Here is a 24,608-nt window from a genome sequence, read left to right on the forward strand (position 1 = left end):
GAGTCTCGCTTATCCAACATAAACGGGCTGGCAGAACGTTGGATAAGGAAAAATGTTGGATAATAAGGAGGGATTAAGGAAAGGCGTTTTAAACATCAAAATAGGTTATGATTATACAAATTAAGCACCAAAACATCATTTGACAGAAAAAGTAGGCGATCCCTCGTAGCTCGAGGACGATTGTCTTCCATCTTGGGGGTGGGTTCTTAGGTGGCTGAAGAGACCGATTCTTGACCCGCATATTCTCCCGCAGTGAGGACATCGGTTTCCAGGTGGAAGGCGGTCCCGGTCAGGGTTAGCTTGACGCTCCTTCCTCTTGGCACATTTCTCCCTTAAGCCCTCCGTTCGTGCCTCTTCGAACTCTGTAGCACTGCTGGTCACAGCTGACCTCCAATTAGAGCGCTCAAGGGCCAGGGCTTCCCAGTTCTCAGTGTCTATGCCACAGTTTTTAAGGTTGGCTTTAAGCCCATCTTTAAATCTCTTTTCCTGCCCACCAACATTACGTTTCCCATTCTTGAGTTCGGAGTAGAGTAGCTGCTTTGGGAGACGGTGATCGGGCATTTGGACAACGTGGCCAGTCCAGCGGAGTTGATGGCGTAGGAGCATTGCTTCAATGCTGGTGGTCTTTGCTTCCTCAAGCACACTGACCTTTGTCCGCCTGCCTTCCCAAGAGATTTGCAGGATTTTCCTGAGGCAACGCTGATGGAAACGCTCCAGGAGTTTGGTGTGATGTCTGTAGACCGTCCACGTTTCGCAGGCGTAGAGCAGGGTTGGGAGGGGAATGGCTTTGTAAACAAGCACCTTGGTATCTCTACGGATGTCCCGGTCATCAAACACTCTCTGCTTCATACGGAAAAATGCTGCACTTGCAGAGCTCAGGCGGTGTTGTATTTCAGTGTCAATGTTGACTTTTGTGGAGAGGTGGCTGCCAAGGTAGCGGAAATGGTCAACGTTTTCTAATGTTACACCATTAAGCTGTATTGGCAGCCTTGGTTCTAACGGGAGCCCAATACAGAGAGCGGTCAACCCTCCTGTTTAAGGAGCTCCACTGGCTGCCGCTCATTTTCCGGACCCAATTCAAAGTGCTGGTGATCACCTATAAAGCTCAGAACAGTTTGGGACCCATCTACCTTCGGGATCGTCTCTCCCCCTACGAACCTGCACGGTCTCTTCGGTCATCGGAGGAGGCCCTCCTCTCGCTTCCGCCAGCGTCACAAGTGCGGTTGGTGGGGACGAGGGACAGGGCCTTCTCTGTAGTGCGCCCCCCCCCCCCCCCCGGTTATGGAATTCGCTGCCTAGGGAGATCAGGCAAGCCCCCACCTTGATGGCATTTCGGAAGAGTCTGAAAACCTGGCTTTTCACCCAGGCCTTTGGTTAAGATCATCTTTTTTCCATCACAATTATTATGCTCCTCGACCTTTTGCACTGGTTGCTCTTCCCGATTCCTGATTGATTGATATTACTCAGGACTCCTCCCTGCCGTACCTAATGTGCCCTTAAATGATTCTAATGCACTTTATTTATGAATTTGTTACCCATAATGTGCACCGTACACTTTGCTTATCCACTATTGCAACCTCATTGTTTTTAACCTGATGTTTTAATTCTGTGTTGTGGTTTTAACTTATAGTGTATATTTTTTATTGGTTTTTGTTTTTGTCCTGATGTTTTATATTTTATCATTGTTTGTATTTTGATTTTGCTGTAAGGCGCCCCGAGTCCCCTTCGGGGGAGATGGAGGCGGGATATAAATAAACTTCTTCTTCTTCTTCTTCTTCTTATTATTATTATTATTATTATTATTATTATTATTATTATTATTATTTCTGGCATTGCAGAGGGGTTAGCTGGTGCCTGTTGGAAGAGCACTTTGGTTTTCTCAATGTTCAGTGAGAGGCCGAGCTTCTCGTATGCTTCTGCGAAGGTGTTGAGAGTGGCTTGTAGGTCTTCTTCTGAATGCGCACAGACTACGTTGTCATCGGCATATTGGAGTTCTATAACAGATGTTGTGGTGACCTTGATTTTGGCTTTCAGTCTGCTGAGGTTAAATAGCTTGCCATCTGTCCGACAGATGATTTCCACTCCGGTGGGAAGCTTCCCATCAACAAGGTGAAGTATCATAGTGATGAAGATGGAAAATAAGGTGGGGGCAATAACACATCCCTGCTTGACACCTGATTCCACCTTAAATGGGTCACTTTGGGAGCCGTTGCTGTCCAAGACTGTTGCCATCATGTCATCATGGAGGAGCCGCAGGATGTTCACAAATTTGTCAGGGCACCCGATTTTTTGGAGGATGGTCCAGAGAGTGCTCTGATTCAGTGTGTCGAATGCCTTTGCAAGGTCAATGTGTCAGCTCACCACAGCCGCTCCTGAATGAACACACGAGACTCTCTGTGATATCACCAGAAACTTTACTGCAGGAAACATAAACATCAGAAAAGCCAAGAATGGGAGACTCCGGCCAACCCTCCTTTATATACCCTCCCCCTCATTTGAAAAGTCTCTTCCCGCTCAGTAAAACCCCGCGCAAATTCCCCGCCAAGTCCAGCAGCCGTTTCTTCTCCGAGTCCTGAGACGCAGGTGTCTTATCAATGTCAGTGACCCTGAAACTCAGAGCCACATACAGGCTCTAGTAGCAGGGTTCTGACATGGCGTCCTCCTCCCCTTCGTCCTGGAAGGAAAAGATTAAACACAACTATTGTTCTCCGCTGTCCAGAGTTCCTTTATACTTTTTTAACAGGCTGCAATGGAATACCGGGTGTACCTTTCCTAGGTCCTTGGGTAGCCTCAGCTCATAGGTCACTTCGTTTATTCTTTTCGCTACCCTGAACGGCCCTATATAGCGTGGAGCCAATTTCTTAGATGGGAACCCCAATTTCAGGTTTTTTGTGCTCAGCCAAACCAGATCTCCTTCGCCCAATTTGTCCCCCTCTCTGCGCCTACGATCTGCAAAGAGCTTGTACTTCTTTTGTGTTTCCCGCAATGCCTCCACCACGGTCTGCCACCCTTGCTTAATTTTGGCCGGCCATTCCTTGTCGGTCTGGCCCTCTCCTTCCTTCCACTCGGGTAGCCTGGGGAAAGGTGCCACCTCCTGTCCGTATACTATTTCGAATGGGGCACGACCTGTGGCCGAATGTACGGCCCCGTTAAAAGCCATCTCAGCAAACGGAAGAAGGTCCGCCCAATCGTCCTGTCTATAATTGGTGTACATCCTCAAGAATTGGCACAGTGTCTGTTGGGTACGTTCGACCCCCCCGTTGGTTGCGGGATGAAAAGCCGAGCTCAGATTCCTTTCCGCTCCTAACTGCTGTAAGAATTTTCCCCAAAATTTTGCAGTGAATTGGACTCCCCGGTCGCTAATTATTTTGTCGGGACACCCATGTAGGCGATATACATGCTTCACATATAAATCAGCGAGCCTTTCAGCCGAGGGGAGTTTTGGCAGGGCCACAAAGTGTGCCTGTTTTGAGAATAGGTCTAATATTGTCCAAATGTATCTGTGGCCTCTGCTGGGGGGTAGTTCGCCTACAAAATCCATTGCCACGCATTCCCATGGCCTCATGGGCTCCACCACCTTCTGCAATAGCCCCTGGGGCTTCCCCGGTGGTGTTTTTCCCTCTGCACATAATTCACACTGCGTGACGTACCCCCTGGCGTCTTTCCTCATTCCGGGCCACCAGCATTGTTTGGCCAATAGCTTAATAGTCCTGGTGGGGCCTAGATGACCTGCACACTTGTTATCGTGGCACTTCCTTAACATTTCTTGTCTTAAACATTCAGGAATATACAATTTCTTATTTACAAACACCAAATCCCCACACAGTTCTCCCTGTTCTTTGTTCGTTTGTAACCATTTGTCTATTCCATATGCTCGCTTCAACTCTTCCTCCCATATTTCTCCTCCCCCCGTGGAAATGGCAGTACGTTTGTTTTCTTTGGCCGCTTGTGCTCGAGTCAGTACTGCCAGGCCCCATTGCTTATCTAGGAAAAGGCTCCCCTCAGATTCCTGAATTCCTCCCCCGTGCTGAGGCATCCTAGAGAGAGCGTCAGCGAGTATGTTGTGTTTCCCCTGGAAGAACTTGAGTCTGAAATCAAAACGGCTGAAATATTGGGCCCATCTAATCTGCTTCGCTGATAGTTTACGAGGGGATCTTAGATACTGTAAATTTCTATGATCAGTCCACACCTCAAACGGTGTTCCACTTCCTTCCAGAAAGTGTCTCCAGCACTCTAGTGCTTTCAGAATCGCTAAGGCTTCTCTCTCCCAAATCGGCCAGTTTTTTTCTGTATCGCTAAACTTTTTCGACAGATAGCCACATGGCTTCAGGTTCCCCCCCTCGTCTTTCTGCAGCAGAACTGCCCCATATGCCCGGTCTGACGCATCGCAATGTAGTACAAAGGCCTTGGACATATCAGGGTGCTGTAGGACAGGCTCCTCAGTAAAACGCTTTTTAAGGGCTTCGAAAGCTTCCTGGCATTCTATTGTCCAGGTCAGTTTGGCCCCTGGGGCCTTCACTTTGGCTGTTTCTCCCCTGCCTTTAGTCTTTAACAAATCCGTTAACGGCAAAGTGAGGCGCGCAAAGTCCTTGATAAATGTTCTATAAAAGTTTGCGAACCCCAGGAAGGATTGCAGCTGCTTCCGTGTTCTGGGTGCTTCCCACCCCCTCACGTCTTCCACCTTCGCAGGGTCCATCGCCACTCCCTGGGAGGAAATCCTATACCCCAGAAAGTCTATCTGGTCTTTATTGAACTCGCACTTGGCAAGCTTCGCATACAGCTTCGCTTCCCTCAACTTTTGTAGGACTTCCCTGACTAGTTCTACGTGTTGCTCCTTAGTCCGAGACATTATCAATATGTCATCTAAAAAAATAAAGACTCCCTTGTACAATAATGGATGCAACACTTCGTTGATTAATTGCATGAACGCGGCCCCTCCCCCGCATAAACCGAATGGGAGCACACAATAATTGAATAATCCGAAGGCGCAGGAGAAGGCCGTCTTCCACCTGTCCTCTGGTTTGATCTGCAATTTATGGTAAGCTTCAATTAAATCCAATTTGGTGAATATCTGTCCCTCCGATAACTGGGCGATCAAGTCCTTCACTAAGGGTAGGGGGTATTTATTTACAGTACTGATTGCATTCAGGCCCCTGTAGTCAATGCAGAGCCTCAGCGTTTGGTCCTTTTTCCGCCTAAACAACACAGGTGCCCCTAAAGGGGAATTCGAAGGTTCTATGAAACCCCTCGCTAGGTTTTTATCAAGGTACTTTCTCAGTTCCTCCTTTTCCCTAGCCGACATCGGGTATATCTTTGCCTTGGGAAGCTCTGCTCCTGGGACTAGCTCTATTTTCACTTCAACTCTCCGCTTCGGTGGGAAATTGTCTGCTTCCTTCTCGTCAAACACGTCCACAAAATCCCGATACTCTGGGGGTAATTTATCTGCCAGTTCTGCTATTCTGACAGAGTCTTCCTCCCCCCTTTTCCCCGGCTCCCTCTCAACTTCCTGGCTCCCTTCTTCCAAATTCCTCCCGAAAATCATGCTCTTATCCTCCCAGTTGATTTGCGGGTTGGCCTGCCCCAGCCACGGCATGCCTAGTATAACATTATAGCTGGCTATTTGTGATATCACAAATGACACCTTTCCTTCCCAACTCCCTATCTTACACTTTACATCTTCGGCACTGTACCTAGCTAACGATCCTGATGCTGTGGATCCGTCCAATTGCGAAAATGCTATTGGGGATTCTAGGTCCGTTCTTTCGCATCCCAATCCCTCGGCTAATTCAGGGGAAATGATGTTCCTGGAACATCCACAATCCACAAACGCTTTGCAAGTCGCTTGTTTGCTGCCATTTTCAAGCTGAATGGGGACCACTATCATAGCTTTGTCCTGACTTACCAACCCCCCCGAATGGTGCCTCATCGGTGTTTCTTCCTCGGCGCGTTTCCCTGCCACGGCTCTTGGTTAGAAGATCCAACTGGTCCATCCTCCATGTTTTACTGCCCGTCCGATTCAAGGAGGTAGTGATCTTACAGGCATAGCATCAGGATGGCATGGACTTGAAGGAAGTGACGCCGTTGATGTCCAACAGGAATTTCTTTTCTGAATCTGTCCGAGAGTTCTCCATAGATAGTTGAAGACTACAAGTCTTACTTCTGAGTGTAAGACTTTCTGCGGTGAGATTCCACCCTCTTCTATCGTCCTACCAACAAACAGAACCAGCACCCAAGGGTCACTAGCAGCCGCAAAGGCACACGCCCTGACAGGCAAAGGGCACCGTCCTCGGGCGCGGACAGAGGGCGAGGGGAACCGTAGGCGTCTGTCCCTCGGCAACAGCGTCGACAACCGCCTCTCAAGGTGATGGGACAGTGGAAGAAGAAAATTTAGAAAAGTGGTGGACAAGGCCGAGGTGTCCCGCTTTCAGCGGTGCGGTGATTCCACCCTCTTCTATCGTCGCTGCCAACAAGGCAGCAAAAAACACTTCCGTAGCCAGAGGACATGCGCCCAGAGGTCACTATCAGCCGCAAAGGCACACGCCCTGACGGGCAAACGCCACCGCCCGCGTGCGCGGCAAGATAGTGGGGGGAACAAAAGGCAGCCGTCCCGCGGCCACAGCGTCGAGTACCACTGCCTTTTAAGGCGTTTGGAAAGTGGAAGAAGAAAATGTTAAAAAGAGGTGGACAAGGCCGAGGTGTCCCGCTTTCAGCGGTGCGGTGATTCCACCCTCTTCTATCGTCGCTGCCAACAAAGCAGCAAGAAGCACTTCCGTAGCCAGAGGACATGCGCCCAGAGGTCACTATCAGCCGCAAAGGCACACGCCCTGACGGGCAAACGCCACCGCCCGCGTGTGCGGCAAGATAGTGGGGGGAACAAAAGGCAGCCGTCCCGCGGCCACAGCGTCGAGTACCACTGCCTTTTAAGGCGTTTGGAAAGTGGAAGAAGAAAATGTTAAAAAGAGGTGGACAAGGCCGAGGTGTCCCGCTTTCAGCGGTGCGGTGATTCCACCCTCTTCTATCGTCGCTGCCAACAAAGCAGCAAGAAGCACTTCCGTAGCCAGAGGACATGCGCCCAGAGGTCACTATCAGCCGCAAAGGCACACGCCCTGACGGGCAAACGCCACCGCCCGCGTGCGCGGCAAGATAGTGGGGGGAACAAAAGGCAGCCGTCCTGCGGCCACAGCGTCGAGTACCACTGCCTTTTAAGGCGTTTGGAAAGTGGAAGAAGAAAATGTTAAAAAGAGGTGGACAAGGCCGAGGTGTCCTGCTGCGGTGCGGTGATTCCACCCTCTTCTATTGTCCCTGCCAACAAGCCAGCAAACTGAAGTTCCCACGCCACAGAACCTGCGCCCAGAGGTCACTATCAGCCGCAAAGGCACACGCCCTGACGGGCAAACGCCACCGCCCGCGTGCGCGGCAGGAGGGAAAGGGGGACCAAAGGCGGCCGTTCCGCAGTAACAGCGTCAATCACAGCCTTTCAGGGTGATGGGACCCAAGGTTTACATTCTGAGAAAATAGTCCAAATTTAATGGTGTTCCACTGTCTTTGACGATTCGACCCTCTGAGTTATACCAACAAGCCAGCAAAATGTGGTTCGCACTCGACGGAACCTGCGCCCAGAGGTCACTATCAGCCGCAAAGGCACACGCCCTGACGGGCAAACGTCACCGTCCGCGTGCGCGGCCAGAGGGCAAGGGGAACCAAAGGCGGCCGTTCCACAGCAACAGCGTCAATCACAGCCTTTCAGGGTGATGGGAGACTGTCCCACTGTCTTTGATCATTCCACCCTCTTCTATTGTTTTACCCACAGGCCAGCCAAAAACAGTTCCCACTCGGCGAAACATTCCGCCAACACCTCGAAAGCAGCCGCAAAGGCACACGCCCTGACGGGCAAACGTCACCGTCCGCGTGTGCGGCCAGAGGGCAAGGGGAACCAAAGGCGGCCGTTCTGCGGCCAAAACGTTGAGTACACTGCCTTTCTAGGTGAATGGGAAACAGTCCCACAGTCTGTGATCACTCCACCCTCGTTATTACCAACAGACCAGCAAGAAACAGTTCCCACGAGACGGAACTTGCACCCACTTCTTGAAAGCAGCCGCAAAGGCACACGCCCTGATGGGCAAACGGCACCGTGCGCATGCGTGGCCAGAGGGCAAGGGGAACCAAAGGCGGCCGTTCCGCAGTAACAGCGTCAATCACAGCCTCTCAGGGTGATGGGAGACTGTCCCACTGTCTTTGATCGTTCCACCCTCTTCTATCGTTTTACCAACAGGCCAGCCAAAGGCAGTTCCCACTCGGCGTAACCTGCGCCCACACATTGAAAGCAGCCGCAAGGCACACGTCCTGAAGGGGGAACGGCACCCTCTGCGTGCCAGGTCCAAGGGGGGAGGGGACCCAAAAGCGGCCGTTTAACGACCTCAGCGTACACCACGGCATATAAAGGAGAAGGGACAATAGACAACTATTTGGAGAAATGCTGGCAAAGGCGGAGGTGTCCCACTGTCTTTGATGATTCCCCCCTCCGAGTTATAAAGGCACCCTCCGCGTAAGCGTGCAGAGGGCTAGGGGACCCAAAGGCGGCCGTCCCATGGCCACTGCGGCGACCACACCCGCTCAAGCCGATGGGACAGTGAAAGATGAAAATTTAGAGAATTTCTGGCCAAGGTCGAGGTGTAGTAATCCCAGCAGATAAAGACATCCTCAAAGGTTCAGATGGACAGATACCTCTGTAAAGTGAGAGTCTGGCGTATTCCTACACCTACAGTGATCACTGATTATCTGAAGTATCCACATCAAATATAACAGTGCTCTTTCTGTACAGGAACTGCGAGGATCTGGAGAAGACCTAACAGTCATGGCTCATGATGGAAATATTTCCCCCCCCCCAAAAAAAAGGGGAATTGAATGAAATCCGAACAGAAGACAAAGAGGAAGCATTTCCTACCTTGGCTTTTATGGACTAATTTTCCACAGAATATCCTTCTACCTCTACAGAGTCAGTATTACAGGAGATAAAACGTTTTGTAACTTCCGAATACAGAGATGGGCCAATAGTATATTAAGTTCAACAGGGACAAATGAAAGAGACTTCTCTCCGCGATGGCTGTTCGTGTTCGGCAGTGGAACTGTCTCCCCCGTACTGTGTCGGAGGCCCCTTCTTTTGAAGCTTTTAAGCATAGGCTCGATGGCCATCTGTCGGGGATGCTTTGAATGAAACTTCCTGCGTCTGTCTTGGGGAGAACTCGATGGCCCATGAGTTCTATTCCAACTCTACTTTTCTATGATTCCATGATTCACTGATTCGGGAAACGGCCCCTTGAGATGGATGAACCCAAAAACGACAGTGGGCAACGTTGAGTGATGAAAAAGAGGAGAAAGGAAGGGAAAAGAGAGAGGAAAGCATTGTAGGATAGAGGAGAGAGTTGTTGGACAGAGTCCAAAGGGGCCACCCCCCCGCCCGGCCGCCCAAAAAATTGGCCAAAATTACTCTGAAGCAGAGTTGCTTAAAGGAGGAGAACTGTTGCTCTAGGAGCAGTCGGTCTCAAAATCCAAATCTGGGAAATTCAACACAGGAAGGTTGGCCTTCAGGAAAACAAGTTTCTCAACTGTTTGAGGGTCCAGCAAGCTGCGGTGGGGCGTGACTACATCTCCCGCTATGCTGAAGACCCTTTCGCTCTGGACGCTGGTGGGAGGACAGCTTAGGAACTGGCGGGCTACGTGCGACAGATCCGGCCACATGTGTTCACGTGAAGCCCAATAGGACAATGGATCACAAGAAATTATCTCAGGAGGCTCCTCAAAGTATCTGTTGACCGAGCATTCGGCCGAGTCTACCTTTTGAGCAGAAGCCAGCAAAGAAGATTCTTCAGAGCAGGCAAGTATGGCCACCGTCTCTGCAAAGAAAACGTTTCCTGTTCGCGGCTGGAGATCCGTATCCCTACGGCAACCCCCTACCGGCTCTCCGGGACTTTCAGTCTCGCCACTAGCGCTAGTGCTGGGGGTGACAGGCATTTCTGGAGTAGGGGCCGCTGTGCCCGTTTCCTCCACCCTGGCAGCAAAGACCTCCCTCACAAGGTCAACAAGTTGGGCCTTCCACACGGTAAAGTCTTTTGGGCAGACGTTGTACTTTAGCCGTGGATCACACAAGGCCGCCAGCATATGGACCTTGCTGGAAAGAAGTGGCTCTAGGCGTTTCCATACAGCAAAGGACAACCTCCTCACCACCTCCTGGACCGGCGGTGTCAGCGGTCCAGCCAGGGAGTCCAGTGTTCGACCGGCCCCAAGCCTTTCTAGGTGCCTCCTTAGCCTCAAGACCATGGGCACTGCCTGGCTCAGAAGGGCTTTTGATTCCGAAAGGGTCTCAGTGGCATGTTTGAATGGCTTTAGTACGTCTACTAGCTGGGAGATGGTGTCCCACTCTTGCTTAGTTGGAACAAGCTTGCTAACAGGCGCAACCAAAGTGAGGGAGATGCCGTGTACCGCCTTCTGCTGCTCGACCATGCGTTCGAGCATTTTTAAGGTTGAATTCCACCGAGTCGAGACGTCCTGGAGCAGCTTGTGCTGCGGGAGGCCTTCAAGGCTCTGCCTGTCTCTCAGCTGCCGGGCTGCCTTGATGCTCCGGTGGAAGTAGCCCGCGATCTTTCTACAGCGCTCGATCAGCAGGGAGATGTTTGTGTTGCTGGCCGACTGCTCTTCCTGGCTCTTTAAACCTTCCTTGACGGTATTGTGAAGCAAGTGGGCCATGCAGGACACATTCTGAAACCCGGCACTTTCAACCGCTTTGATCATATTTTTCCCAGCGTCCGTCACCATAAAGCCCCTCCTCATTTCTTCCGACCTACACTGCATCCATTCCCCCATCATGTTTTCCAGATAGTTGCAGATGGTCTCTGCCTTGTGATCACGATCAACTACCTCCAATGCGAGGAGTGCCCAACGATGGGATGTATCCATAGTGCCTTCCTTCTCCCACCAATGTGCCGTGAGAGAGAGGTAGGAGTGGCCTCCTCCCAAGCTTGACCAAATATCAGAGGTAAAATGGATGTGTCCTCCCATGGCGGTACGCAACATTTGGATAATGCGTTCCTTACAGCCCTCGTACAAGCCGGGGATTACTTTTCTGGAAAAGGTGTGACGGGAGGGGATTTTGTAGCGGGGGCACAGTTGTTTCATAAGGCGTACGAAGCCTTCTTGTTCTACCAGGCGGAAGGGATGGTGATCTAGGGCAATCATCTCTCCCACAGTTTGGGTTATCTGCTGGGGTGTGAGTAATGTTTCCCCCGTTTTCTTTCTGGGTAATGGAATGGCCCAATCCTCCAAGGTGGACTGTGTCCGCCTTCCACTATCTTCACCTGGAGAACTTTGTGTGCTAAGGCTGCCACTGGAAGGGCTTGCAGTTCCCCCTCCAAGCGAAATGGAGGGATGGTGTCGCTTCATGTGAGAGCTCAACCCCGAGGTCGCAAGATGTCTCGTGTCTCTGCCTCTGCTGATATTTGCCCCACAGTGTCTACAAACTGCCAAAGTAGAACTCTGAGAGTGGACATGGAAATGGTCCCAAATAAATGACCTTGGCCTCCCCACAGCCACTGTGGCGACGCCCTCAGAGATGGGAGTCGTGGGCACCCTTTCAGCAGCATGAGAAAGTCTACGTTTTGATGGTAGTACCTCCTCTACCTCCTCCTCACTGTCAGTAGCTGGTGGAGGGGTGGGGTTATCTATATCCTCACTATCCACCACCTGTAGTTCCATGACGGCAACACCTGTATGTTCCATTGATCGTCCAGTTGTCTCAGCTCCATGTGACAACCGGCTCCGGGTGGATGCCTGTGAAGTGTCTGCATTCGAACAGCCAGGTTCTTCATCAAGTCCACCCACTCCCATAGTTCGGCGTTCCAGACGGATGGGACCCACCTTAACTTTTTTGGCCCCCCACAGTGTCCTGGCCGTGGCTTGACCACTAGCAGGACTTGCTCCCCCAGACCCGCGTACAGCTGAGCGCTTCATGACAAGGGGAGTGTTTTCAGGTAACAGAAGGGATGATGGTAAGGTGTTGTGTTACTGGTGGGAAATATTTGTTGAATCTTGATTGGCAACGTGTTATATTCTGGCCAATTAACTGTCGCAAAAGCGTAGTCTATAACATTTAGTTAGTTTTATTTATTTACAAGGGGATACCTGTACTTTCCAGTTCTACTGGGAAGTATGGGATATGCAACTCTTTTCCAAACTTGGCTTAGGATTATGAGGAAGCGTCCCTGGCTGAGACACAAGCAGCCCCGGTGGTGTTTGAGACTGGGGAAGGGACAAAGGCACCCTCTTCTTTCCCCCAAAGGAGTTGTATTTTGAACAGGAAAGTATGGGATATGCAACTCTTTCCCAAACTTGGCTTAGGATTATCAGGAAGCGTCCCTGGCAGAGACACAAGCAGCCCCGGTGGTGTTTGAGACTGGGGAAGGGACAAAGGCACCCTCTTTCCCCCAAAGGAGTTGTATTTTGAACAGGAAAGTATGGGATATGCAACTCTTTCCCAAACTTGGCTTAGGATTATCAGGAAGCGTCCCTGGCTGAGACACAAGCAGCCCCGGTGGTGTTGGAGACTGGGGAAGGGACAAAGGCACCCTCTTCTTTCCCCCAAAGGAGTAGTATTTTGAACAGGAAAGTATGGGATATGCAACTCTTTCCCAAACTTGGCTTAGGATTATCAGGAAGCGTCCCTGGCTGAGACACAAGCAGCCCCGGTGGTGTTTGAGACTGGGGAAGGGACAAAGGCACCCTCTTCTTTCCCCCAAAGGAGTTGTATTTTGAACAGGAAAGTATGGGATATGCAACTCTTTCCAAAACTTGGCTTAGGATTATCAGGAAGCGTCCCTGGCAGAGACACAAGCAGCCCCGGTGGTGTTTGAGACTGGGGAAGGGACAAAGGCACCCTCTTCTTTCCCCCAAAGGAGTTGTATTTTGAACAGGAAAGTATGGGATATGCAACTCTTTCCCAAACTTGGCTTAGGATTATCAGGAAGCGTCCCTGGCAGAGACACAAGCAGCCCCGGTGGTGTTTGAGACTGGGGAAGGGACAAAGGCACCCTCTTCTTTCCCCCAAAGGAGTTGTATTTTGAACAGGAAAGTATGGGATATGCAACTCTTTCCCAAACTTGGCTTAGGATTATTATCAGAAAGCGTTTATTATCAAAAAACACCCACAGGACAGCCCTTTGCAACAACAAAAGAAATAGAAAGACCCACACCACCCAAACTCAGCCACAGACAGCCACCCCCCACCTTTTCTCCCGGTCTTCACACAGCCATGCTGTGACGCAGCAATCTTTCCTGCCTGCCTGCCTGCACCAAAATCTCCCTTCCACCCTCTGCACAGGGAAATATGGGATATGCAACTCTTTCCCAAACTTGGCTTAGGATTATTATCAGAAAGCGTTTATTATCAAAAAACACCCACAGGAGAGCCCTTTGCAACAACAAAAGAAATAGAAAGACCCACACCACCAAACTCAGCCACAGACAGCCACCCAACCTTTTCTCCTGGTCTTCACACAGCCATGCTGTGACGCAGCAATCTTTCCTGCCTGCCTGCACCAGTGCGACTGAGCCACGAGGCGTGTGCACGCTGTTTTCATTAAGGACGTCCTACCAGCCCCTCCCCCTGGTTAAACGTGCTCTTTGATTGGCTACAAGGTGCAAACAACACACTAGATTGCCCCAGTGGACTTAAACAAGTTTGGATGATTTGCCAAAGCATTTTTTAAAAACGAAAAAAAAGGCGCCATTACGGAAAACGGCCAATCGCGGTTCGAAACCGCGATATCCAGGCGTGTGGACAACCAAGATTCAATATTGCTTCAAAACAAACGAAAATAACGAATCAATAACGGTAAACGGGGAAAACGAATTATTTGAGCAAGCCTAGTAGATATAGATATAGATAATTGATTGCCTTTGCTGGTATCTATTTGTGTGCTTAAGACCTCGATGCCTGCATTTCTTGGTACAGTACAGTCTCACTTATCCAACCTTTACTCGTCCAATGTTCTGTATTATCCAACACAGTCTGCTCCCGCGCGGATCCACAGCTGTTTCTCTAGGCAGCAACACGCAGCGGGCCAACGTGCCCAACAACAACACAAGCACTGCCACACTCCAAACAAGTGGCAAACTTGTTGTAAAGCATGATTTTTGGTGCTTAATTTGTAAAATCATAATGTTATTTGACATTTGATTTCCATTTTCAACATAATTCTTGAAGGGAAAGGGGGGAAATCGTGGAGATAAAGAAGATTTCCGAATTTCATTCTTGATCTATTGCTTCTTTCTTCACCAGGGAAATGAGGATTCTGTGGAGCCACGTCTTGGGTCTTGGGAAAGAAATACAGGAAGAAGAAATCCTCTCAAGGTGTTGATCTTGCTGAATTCCTGACCTGACTTACAGATAAGAAAGGAGAAAAGATTCAAGAATCTGTATTAAACACCTGTTGACATGGAGGAGGAGGCATCTGAATACCTGGAGTGTGGAAAGAGCTTTGCACAGAGTGGAGATCTATGTTCAAATCAAAAGACTCACACTGGAGAGAAACCCTATGCATGCCTGGAGTGTGGAAAGAGCTTTGCACAGAGTGGAGATCTATGTTCACATCAAAGGACTCACACTGGGGAGAAACCCTATGCATGCCTGGAGTGTGGAAAGAGCTTTGCTCAGAGTGCACATCTACATTTGCATCAAAGGACTCATACTGGAGAGAAACCATATACTTGCCTGGAGTGTGGAAAGAGCTTCACTTCTAATGGAAGTCTATGCAAACATCAAAGGACTCACACTGGTGAGAAACCTTATTCATGCCAGGAGTGTGGAAAGAGCTTTGCTCAGAGAGGAAATCTAGATGTACATCAAAGGACTCACACTGGGGAGAAACCCTTTAAATGCCTAGAGTGTGGACAGAGCTTCACTGCTAGTGGAAAACTACGTTCACATCAGCGGACTCACACTGGAGAGAAACCCTATACATGCCTGGAGTGTGGACAGAGCTTCACTGAGAGTGGACATCTACGTAAACATCAAAGGACTCACACTGGGGAGAAACCCTATTCATGCCTGGAGTGTGGACAGAGCTTCACTGAGAGAAGAAGTCTACGTAAACATCAGCGGACTCACACTGGGGAGAAACCCTATTCATGCCTGGAGTGTGGAAAGTGCTTCACTGAGAGTTCATATCTACATTCACATCAAAGGATTCACACTGGGGAGAAACCCTATACATGCCTGGAGTGTGGAAAGAGCTTTGCTCAGAGAGGAAATCTAGATGTACATCAAAGGACTCACACTGGGGAGAAACCATATACTTGCCTGGAGTGTGGAAAGAGCTTCACTTCTAATGGAAGTCTATGCAAACATCAAAGGACTCACACTGGGGAGAAACCCTATTCTTGCCTGGAGTGTGGAAAGTGCTTCACTGAGAGTTCATATCTACATTCACATCAAAGGATTCACACTGGGGAGAAACCCTATACATGCCTGGAGTGTGGAAAGAGCTTTGCTCAGAGAGTGAGTCTGGATTCACATCAAAGGACTCACACTGGGGAGAAACCCTACACATGCCTGGAGTGTGGACAGAGCTTCACTGAGAGAGGAAGTCTATGCAAACATCAAAGGACTCACACTGGGGAGAAACCCTATACATGCCTGGAGTGTGGACAGAGCTTCACTCAGAGTGGAAGTCTACGTTCACATCAAAGGACTCACACTGGGGAGAAGCCCTATACATGCCTGGAGTGTGGAAAGAGCTTTGCTAGGAGAGGAAATCTACGTTTGCATCAAAGGACTCACACTGGAGAGAAACCACCTACTTGCCTGGAGTGCGGAAAGAGCTTCACTCAGAGTTCAGCTCTACGTTTACATCAAAGGACTCACACTGGGGAGAAACCCTATACATGCCTGGAGTGTGGAAAGAGCTTTGCTAGGAGAGGAAATCTAGATGTACATCAAAAGACTCACACTGGCGAGAAACCCTATACATGCCTGGAGTGTGGACAGAGCTTCACTGAGAGAGGAAGTCTACGTAAACATCAGCGGACTCACACTGGGGAGAAACCCTATACATGCCTGGAGTGTGGAAAGAGCTTTGCTAGGAGAGGAAATCTAGATGTACATCAAAAGACTCACACTGGAGAGAAACCCTATACGTGCCAGGAGTGTGGACAGAGCTTCACTGAGAGAGGAAATCTACGTAAACATCAAAGGACTCACACTGGGGAGAAACCCTATACATGCCTTGAGTGTGGACAGAGCTTCACTGAGAATGGAAGTCTACGTAAACATCAAAGGATTCACACTGGGGAGAAACCCTATTCATGCCTCGAGTGCGGAAAGAGCTTTGCTCAGAGAGTGAGTCTGGATTCACATCAAATGATTCACACTGGGGAGAAACCCTATTCATGCCTTGAGTGCGGAAAGAGCTTCACTAAGAGTGGAGATCTACGTAAACATCAAAGGACTCACACTGGGGAGAAACCCTATTCATGCCTGGAGTGTGGAAAGAGCTTCACTCAGAGTTCAGATCTGCGTTCACATAAAAGAACTCACACTGGGGAGAAACCCTATAAATGTCTTGAGTGTGGAAAGAGCTTTACTCAGAGTTCAAATCTACGTTCACATCAAAGGACTCACACTGGGGAGAAACCCTATACATGCCTGGAGTGTGAAAAGAGCTTCACTCAGATTGGAAGTCTACGTAAACATCAAAGGACTCACACCGGGGAGAAACCCTATACATGTCTGGAGTGCGGAAAGAGCTACACTCAGAGTGGAAGTCTACGTAAACATCAAAGGACTCACACTGGGGAGAAACCCTATACATGCCTGTAGTGTGAAAAGAGTTTCACTGAGAGTGAAAGTCTATGGAAACATCAAAGGACTCACACCGGGGAGAAACCCTATACATGCCAAGAGTGTGGAAATAGCTTTACTCAGAGTTCAAATCTACGCTCGCATCAAAGGACTCACACCGGGGAGAAACCTTATAAACGCATCCCGTGTGAATAGAATCTCTCTGAGAGTTGAAATCTACACAGACATGGAATTCATATTGGAGAGAACAGTCGTATTTGACCCCATAGGGCTCCCCTACACAGAGCATTTCAAGCTTTTCATGTTGGTGATGCACTTTTCAGGCATGCATTCTTTCACGACACTACAGTAGAGTCTCATTTATCCAAGCTTCACTTATCCAATGTTCTGTATCATCCAAGGCAGTCTGCCTTTTAGTAGTAAATGTTGCAATGTTTTGGTGCTAAATTCGTAAATACAGTAATTCCTACATAACATTACTGTGTATTGAACTGCTTTTTCTGTCAATTTGTTGTAAAACATGATGTTTTGGTGCTTAATTTGTAAAACCATAATGTAATTTTTTGTTTAATAGGCTTTTTTATTAATCCCTCCTTATGATCCAATATTTTCGCTTATCCATGATTCTGCTGGCCCGTTTATCTTAGTTAAGTGAGACTCTACTGTATTTCATTTGAACTAGCAAAACAGATTCACCATTTCATCAGGAAAAATGATAGAGTGTTTCTCCAGGAGACTTGGGAGAGGGGCATGGATGAGGCTCAATCTGGAGAATATACAGGAGTCTGTTCTGATAATAAAGGTCCTGAATTTATATCAGGAATTAGTCACACAAGGGAGTTTGGTCTGTAATAATCCTACAAATCAGAATGCGGCTGCTTTTAGATCTAAACCTCGGTTTGACCAGGGATGCCTGGACGTGAAGAATCCGTTATGAAGACATTACACGAGATACAGGCAGCTGAATTTCCCATCTTTGCCTCTGGATTCGTTCCTATTAAAGGAAAGATGTAAAAAGCTAATTAGAGGTAAAGAGGGATTAGCAATGACAGCAAATTGGGAAAAACTAATTTTTGCCTCAAGGTTACATGATTCTGCCACTTTTTGGAGGACAGTCCCTAGGGCAAAGAAGTCACTAAGCAGGTAAGTTAAATAATTGGTTTTTGGTTTATTAAATACAGTTATATATTACAATTATATATTTTTGTTATTAAACTATAAATTTCGTGAAATTACAATTTTCCTCCTGAAGTGACACACCACTTGAGTCATGCTCGGGTTTTGTTTTGTTTTGTTTTCTTTGTTTTTTTTTTTGTTTTTTTTTGTTTTTTGCGAATTTTGACATACCAAGTTCAAAAGGTTGTCCATCACTGCTCTAGGGGATTGGATAGTAAAACGGGCCCAGTAGTTTCTTACATTCCTGTGAAGACCTGAGCTGGATAACATTATTCCAGTCTACAAGGAAGGGTAAAGATCAGGCCCTGAAAACTAGAGAGCAATTAGCTCTGATTACTCTGATGGAGCAGAGGATCCAACAACTCGAGGCCCGCATTAAGACCCTTAAGGACATACAGGCACTTGAGCTCTTCTTGGACACTGCACAACATGCTGCTCCAGATCTGCAACCTGCATCACACCAACACCACCATGATCAGGAACTTTATGGGGAGATCAACTCAAAGGTAGACAACTCTCAGGCTTGGAAGGAGGTCACCCATAAAAAGAGACACAGTGTCACAACCCAGGCAGCAGAGCACCAATAACCATACACAGAGGCCAGAATCTATCTAATATCTTTATTGAAGGAATATATAAAGATAATAAAAGCAAGTGTAAGGAATAGTCCAGAAGTAGACCTTTCAGGAAAGGTCAAAATTAGTCCAAAGAAACAATGTCCAATATGAAATATTAAGGTCCAAAGTTGTAATCCAATAACCGAAACACTCACTTTGCCAAGCAAAGTGAGGGGAGACGACAAGGTCCTTTAGTCCATGAACTAGAGCGAGGCTAAAAGTAACCTGATTCTTGGGAAAACAAGGCTTGATTCAAGGCAACAAGAAAACGAGGAACAAGAACAAGATCCGTGGTAATTTACTTGGCAAGGTCCGGGAAACAAGGCAAGGCTGAGTCCTGGAAGGCAAGGCAAGATCCGTGGAGCAAACAAGGCTGGAAACGAAGGCTTGGAATCAGGAACAAAGGCTTGGAAGCGGGAGTAGCTGTCCACACACACTACTCCAGTAGCTGACGAATTGACTCCGCAAGATCCCTTCGTGGGTAAAACACCTAAATAGGGTCTCGTTTTCCCGCCAAAGAGCAGTTCTCTGGAGAACCAGAAACGAAAGCTATTCTCTGAGTCCAGATGCATGACTCCTTAAAGTTTCCCATGGAAAGCAGGCTTAATCAGCTGAATGCTTAGCAGCTATCCTAGCACTCCTGCGAGACGCCTGTTGAACTCCCCTCTGTTGTTTACAAAAATCATGGCGAGAAAACGGGGGAGATTTTGGCTCAGGGCTTGTTTGACAGACTTCTGGAAAACAAATCTCTTGCAGGTGCAAGGGCTCCAAATCTGGCTGGGAAAGTTCCAATTCTGGCTGAAACGGTGAAAAACCCAAGTTTTCCTCTTCATCTGGCACAACAGTGCCAGGAACGGGACTACATGGCCCATGAGTCATCACACACAGGACCAGGCAGCCTCCACAGAAGTCCTCTTCTCAGCTGCATTTACACAACAGATTCCAAATTCTTACACCACTAACATACAATCAGGAAACACATCTTGTGGAGGACCACAGTTACTTAGATACCACTCAGTGGGCCACTCGTGATCAATGCGCAGGGGATAGCCCTGATGGGGACAGTGCATCACCACATTCACACTTATGTAATCATGCAAATGCTCCATCCCCAATCGTAGACCAGGCACAGCAGGAACACCCTTGGGAGAGTGATGGGCTCTCGGACGCATCTCAATGGATTGTCATTGATGAATGCACTGGGGACGTCGAGGAGGAGGGCAACACTTTACACCTACACAATTCACTTCAACAGGAACACTCTTCAGGGGACATACACACTGTCTTGCACAAAAGGGACCCTGTCAATCCTCAAAGGAAACAGGTCTTGGTAGTAGGTGGCTCCCTCCTTAGAGGAACGGAAGCCATCATTTCCAGACCGGATGGGATGGCTCGAGAAACATGCTGCCTCCCGGGGGCAAAAATACACCATATCACTCAGAGGCTCAGCAGGCTCCTAAAGCCCCATCACCCTCCCCCCCCCTTATGTTGATTCATGCAATAATAATAATAAACTTTATTTATACCCCGCCACCATCTCCCCAACGGGGACTCGGGGCGGCTTACATGGGGCCAATGCCCGGAACATTACAATATCACAGAATATAAATAGAACAACAAATCATAACACATTAAACAATACAATAAAAGATAATATACACTACATTAAGCAAAATAAAAAAACAATAAAACCAAGGGCGGGCCACATGAACACTAGGTTAAAACTCGGGGTGAGAAAGGAAGTAGGAATAAAAACCAGAGAACAGGGTCATAAAGTAGTGGTGCAATCTGGAGGACAAATATTGAAGGAGAGCAGCAAAAGGGATGTATGTAGTAATTACTCTCCAAAAGCACAACGGAAGAGCCATGTAGGAACCAATGACACCGCTAGGCATACTTTTCAAAACAGGTGTCCTCAAACTTTTTAAGCCGAGGGCCGGTCCACAATCCTTCTGACTGTTGAGGGGCCGAATTATCATTTGAAAAAAAAAATACAAACTAATTCTGATGCACACTGCACATGTCTTATTTACAGTGCAAAAACAACAAGAACAATGAAAAAACAATACAATATTTAAAAATAATTTTAACCAACATACATTTATCAGGATTTCAATGGAAAGTGTGCTCCTGCTTCTGGCCAATGAGATAGTCAAGCTAATTAGGGTTGTTGTTGTGTGCCTTCAAGTCATTTCAGACTTTGGGCGAGCCTAAGTCTAAAATGTATTTATTTATTATTTATTTATTTACTGCATTTATTTACTACATTTGTATCACACCCTTCTCACCCCGAAGGGGACTCAGAGTGGCTTACAAATTATATGAACATACAATATATTATATTATTAGCATAGCACAATATTAGCATTATATATTACTTTATTGAACTATACCACTATACTGTAATATTATTAGTAATATTATATGTAATATAGAATATATAATTAATATTGTTATATGGTATTATTAGTGTTATATTGTATTACACTAGCTGTGCCCAGCCATGCGTTGCTGTGGCAAAGTGGTGGTGGTATTGGTTAAAAATTGTTGTGTAATTTTTATTTGACGTTATTTGCATTTTTTTATTAATTTTATTGTAAGTTATATTTTTATTTATTATATTTTATTATTTTCTTGTATTATTTTTAGTTATTTTCTGTTATTATAGTATTTTATTGTATTAATTTTTAGTGTTTTTTATTATTATTATTTTTGGGTTGCTAGGAGACCAAGTCGGAGGAGCTTAGCCTTCTAACTGGCAGCAATTCGATAAAAGCAATTATTCCTCTCCCTCTAATTAGGACTTTATTTTTCTTTTCTTTTTGTTGTATCAATCTAGAGGCGTGGATGATGGGTTGTGTTGTCAAATTTTGAGGTTGGGGGGCCTGTACTTTTGTTGTTTTGTGGGTCGCCGTGATGCCATCACTCTTTTATATATATAGATTATAATATTATTATCAAGATTATATGTATATACAATGTATTATATTATAAAACAGGGTGGGGCCAGGTAAATGACCTCGGAGGGCCGCATCTGGCCCCCGGGCCTTAGTTTGGGGAAGTTTCAAAAGATCACAAATGATTTTTGAGCCCTCGGAAGTAAGCTAAAACTGTGTAATGTACAGGTGATCTTTTCATCCCTCCTCTCTGTTGTAGGACACGGCTCTACAAGGGCCGGAAAAATAGTACAGGTCAATAACTGGCTCAGAAAATGGTGCCAAGAGGAGCATTTTGGCTTCCTTGACCATGGTCTACTCTTCCAGGAGGATGGACTACTGGCAAGCGATGGGGTGCATCTCACACAAGCAGGAAAACATCTTTTTGCACACAGACTCACAAACCTCATCAGGCACACTTTAAACTAGGTCTACTGGAGGAGGGGAACAACAACCTTGCGAACAGTATTTCACCCACGACTACAGGGAACCGCCGAAAGGCTAAACGGAGGGCTGCACAAACACAGCAAGGACCAAGTACAGAGAGCACAATAATCCCCAATAAACAGTTCGAGGGGAGGTCACAGGGGCTTACATGTCTTTACACCAACACTCAGAGCATGGGAAATAAGCAAGACGAACTCCAACTCCTAGCACAGCACCACACATACGATGTCATAGGCATCACTGAAACCTGGTGGGATGACTCCCATCACTGGAATGTAGCCATTGAGGGCTATGACCTCTTTCACAGAAATACAGTAGAGTCTCACTTATCCAACATAAACGGGCCGGCAGAATGTTGGATAAGTGAATATGTTGGATAATAAGGAGAGATTAAGAAAAGGCCTATTAAACATCAAAATAGGTTATGATTATACAAATTAAGCACCAAAACATCATGTTATACAACAAATTTGACAGAAAAAGTAGTTCATTACGCATTAATGCTATGTAGTAATTACTGTATTTACGAATTGAGCATCAAAATATCATGATATATTGAAAACATTGACTACAAAAATGTGTTGGATAATCCAGAACGTTGGATAAGTGAGTGTTGGATAAGTGAGACTCTACTGTAGAACAAAGGGGAGAGGAGGGGGAGTAGCTTTGTATGTCAAAAACAGTTACGTTGCAGAAGAAATGCAAGACTGTAATCCGGGAAACCAGCTTGAAAGCATCTGGACAAGAATCAAGGGAACCGGGACTCAAAAAGATCTTGTCGTGAGTGTCTACTACAGACCTCCGAGTCAGGATGAAGGACTTGATGAAGCCTCCTGTCAACAGCTGACCAAACAGGCACCACAGTTGAAGGGAGATGTTGACAAGCTGGAAAGCGTCCAAAGGAGGGCAACTAAAATGATCAAAGGTCTGGAGAACAAGAATCCCTATGAGGAGCGGCTGAAAGAGCTGGGCCTGTTTAGCCTGCAGAAGAGAAAGCTGAGGAGACATGATGAGAGCCATGGACAAATACGTGAGGGGAAGTCCTAGGGAGAGGGAGCAAGTCTTGGAGACTAGGACGCAAGGGAACAATGGCTTCAAACTACAGGAAAGAAAGGAGATTCCACCTGAACATCAGGAAGAACTTCCTCACGGTGAGAAGGGCTGTTCACCAGTGGAACTCTCTGCCACGGACTGTGGTGGAGGCTCTTTCTTTGGAGGCTTTGAAGCAGAGGCTGGATGGCCATCTGTTGGGGGTGCTTTGAATGCGATTTCCTGCTTCTTGGCAGAACGGGGTTGGATTGGATGGAACCAGCATTTATTTCTTTATTATTTACTTACAGCATTTATATTCCGCCCTCCTTTCTCACCCCAAAGGGGACTCAGGGCGGGTCACATTGTACACACACAAGGCAAACATTCAATGCCATAGAACATACAACAGAGGCAGACGCAGAGGCCATTTAACCTTCTCCAGCTTCCTGAGGGGATGCTTTATTCCGGCCACCAGGGGGCGCAGCTGCTCATCCTCCACTGCGACGGCACTTCCTCATTCCAAGGGCTGCTGGGTGGTTTTTAGGGTGTCGTAAATTAGCACATCAACATACTGTCAATAAATTGTGTTGCCGAAGGTCTTCACGGCCATAACCACTGGGTTGGTGTCAGTCTTTCGGGCTGTCTGGCCATGTTCCCAAAGCAGCATTCTCTCCTGAAGTTTCGCCCACATGCCTGTGGCAGGCAGGCACCCTCGGAGGTGGCGAGGTCTGCTGTGAACGAGGCGTGTGGGCGTTATCTCTCTGTAGATTCAAGGCCTGGCGATTCCTGCCTGGGGGGTCCTTATTGCCTGGCCCTGGCTGTCTCCTGCTTGGAGTTCCCAGCTCCGTCCAGCAGGGGCCAGAGGGACCTTCCCGCACCCCACGCAGAGGCCCCGGAGGAGGAGGAGGAGGAGGAGGCGGCCTCGCCGTCGCCCCAGGATTGAAAGGGCTCTAAGATCAGGACAGCACTCTGGAAACGGGGGAATCCCAGACAGGAAACAGCCAGGGCCAGCTAGCACCTCCCGGCAAAGGATCCCCCAGGCAGGAAGCAGCCAGGCTTTGAAGCCGCAAGGCCACCCAGTGCTAATCAAGACGATTAATTGCAGCATCCACCCGTGCTTCACGCAGACAAGGGTTCTGGCGGGGGGGGGGGTGGGATGTGCACGGGAAGGCCAGGCCCGGAGAGGGAGGAGGCCGCGGGGGGCGAGGAGGGTGCGCGCCCCCGGGCCAGGCAGGACGGGAGGGAGCGTCTCCTTTAAACATGCAAATGAGCCCCGTCCCCAGGGCGACAGCCAGCCAGCCTCCCGGGCGGACGGACGGGCCTCCAGCCTCCCGGGCAGCCAATCAGGAGTGCGGCTGCTCCGCCAGGGCCCGCCTCCTCTCTTCTCTTCTGGTGGTGACGTCACTCAGACCCCTCTCGGCGCCGCCGCCATTTTGGAGGGAGGCTGAGGAGAATCCTCGCTCGGAGCGGAGAGGCCGAAGGAGGGAAGGAAGGAAGAAGGAAGGGCGAGGAAGGAGGTGAGGCCTGGCGGGGGCGTGGGTGGGCAGGCGG

At 48.2% G+C, this 24,608-nt stretch overlaps 2 protein-coding genes across 2 annotated transcripts in view; both read left to right on the forward strand.

The window, feature by feature from the left end:
- The window catches only part of LOC107983751 (oocyte zinc finger protein XlCOF6-like), a 144,028-nt gene that overhangs the window by 98,066 nt on the left and 21,354 nt on the right, over positions 1-24,608 (forward strand). The window lies entirely within an intron of this gene.
- Positions 14,486-17,684, forward strand: LOC103281674 (oocyte zinc finger protein XlCOF6-like). Its single transcript, XM_062977007.1, has one exon. It carries the CDS (start codon positions 14,486-14,488, stop codon positions 16,865-16,867), a length of 2,382 nt encoding a protein of 793 aa, XP_062833077.1. The 3' UTR covers positions 16,868-17,684.

This window comes from Anolis carolinensis, chromosome 3 (assembly GCF_035594765.1).
Source record: "Anolis carolinensis isolate JA03-04 chromosome 3, rAnoCar3.1.pri, whole genome shotgun sequence".
Classification (NCBI taxonomy): domain Eukaryota; kingdom Metazoa; phylum Chordata; class Lepidosauria; order Squamata; family Dactyloidae; genus Anolis; species Anolis carolinensis.

Excerpts from the sequence above, each read along its gene's own strand:
- LOC103281674 (XM_062977007.1), top strand. The coding sequence starts at position 14,486 with ATGGAGGAGGAGGCATCTGAATACCTGGAGTGTGGAAAGAGCTTTGCA.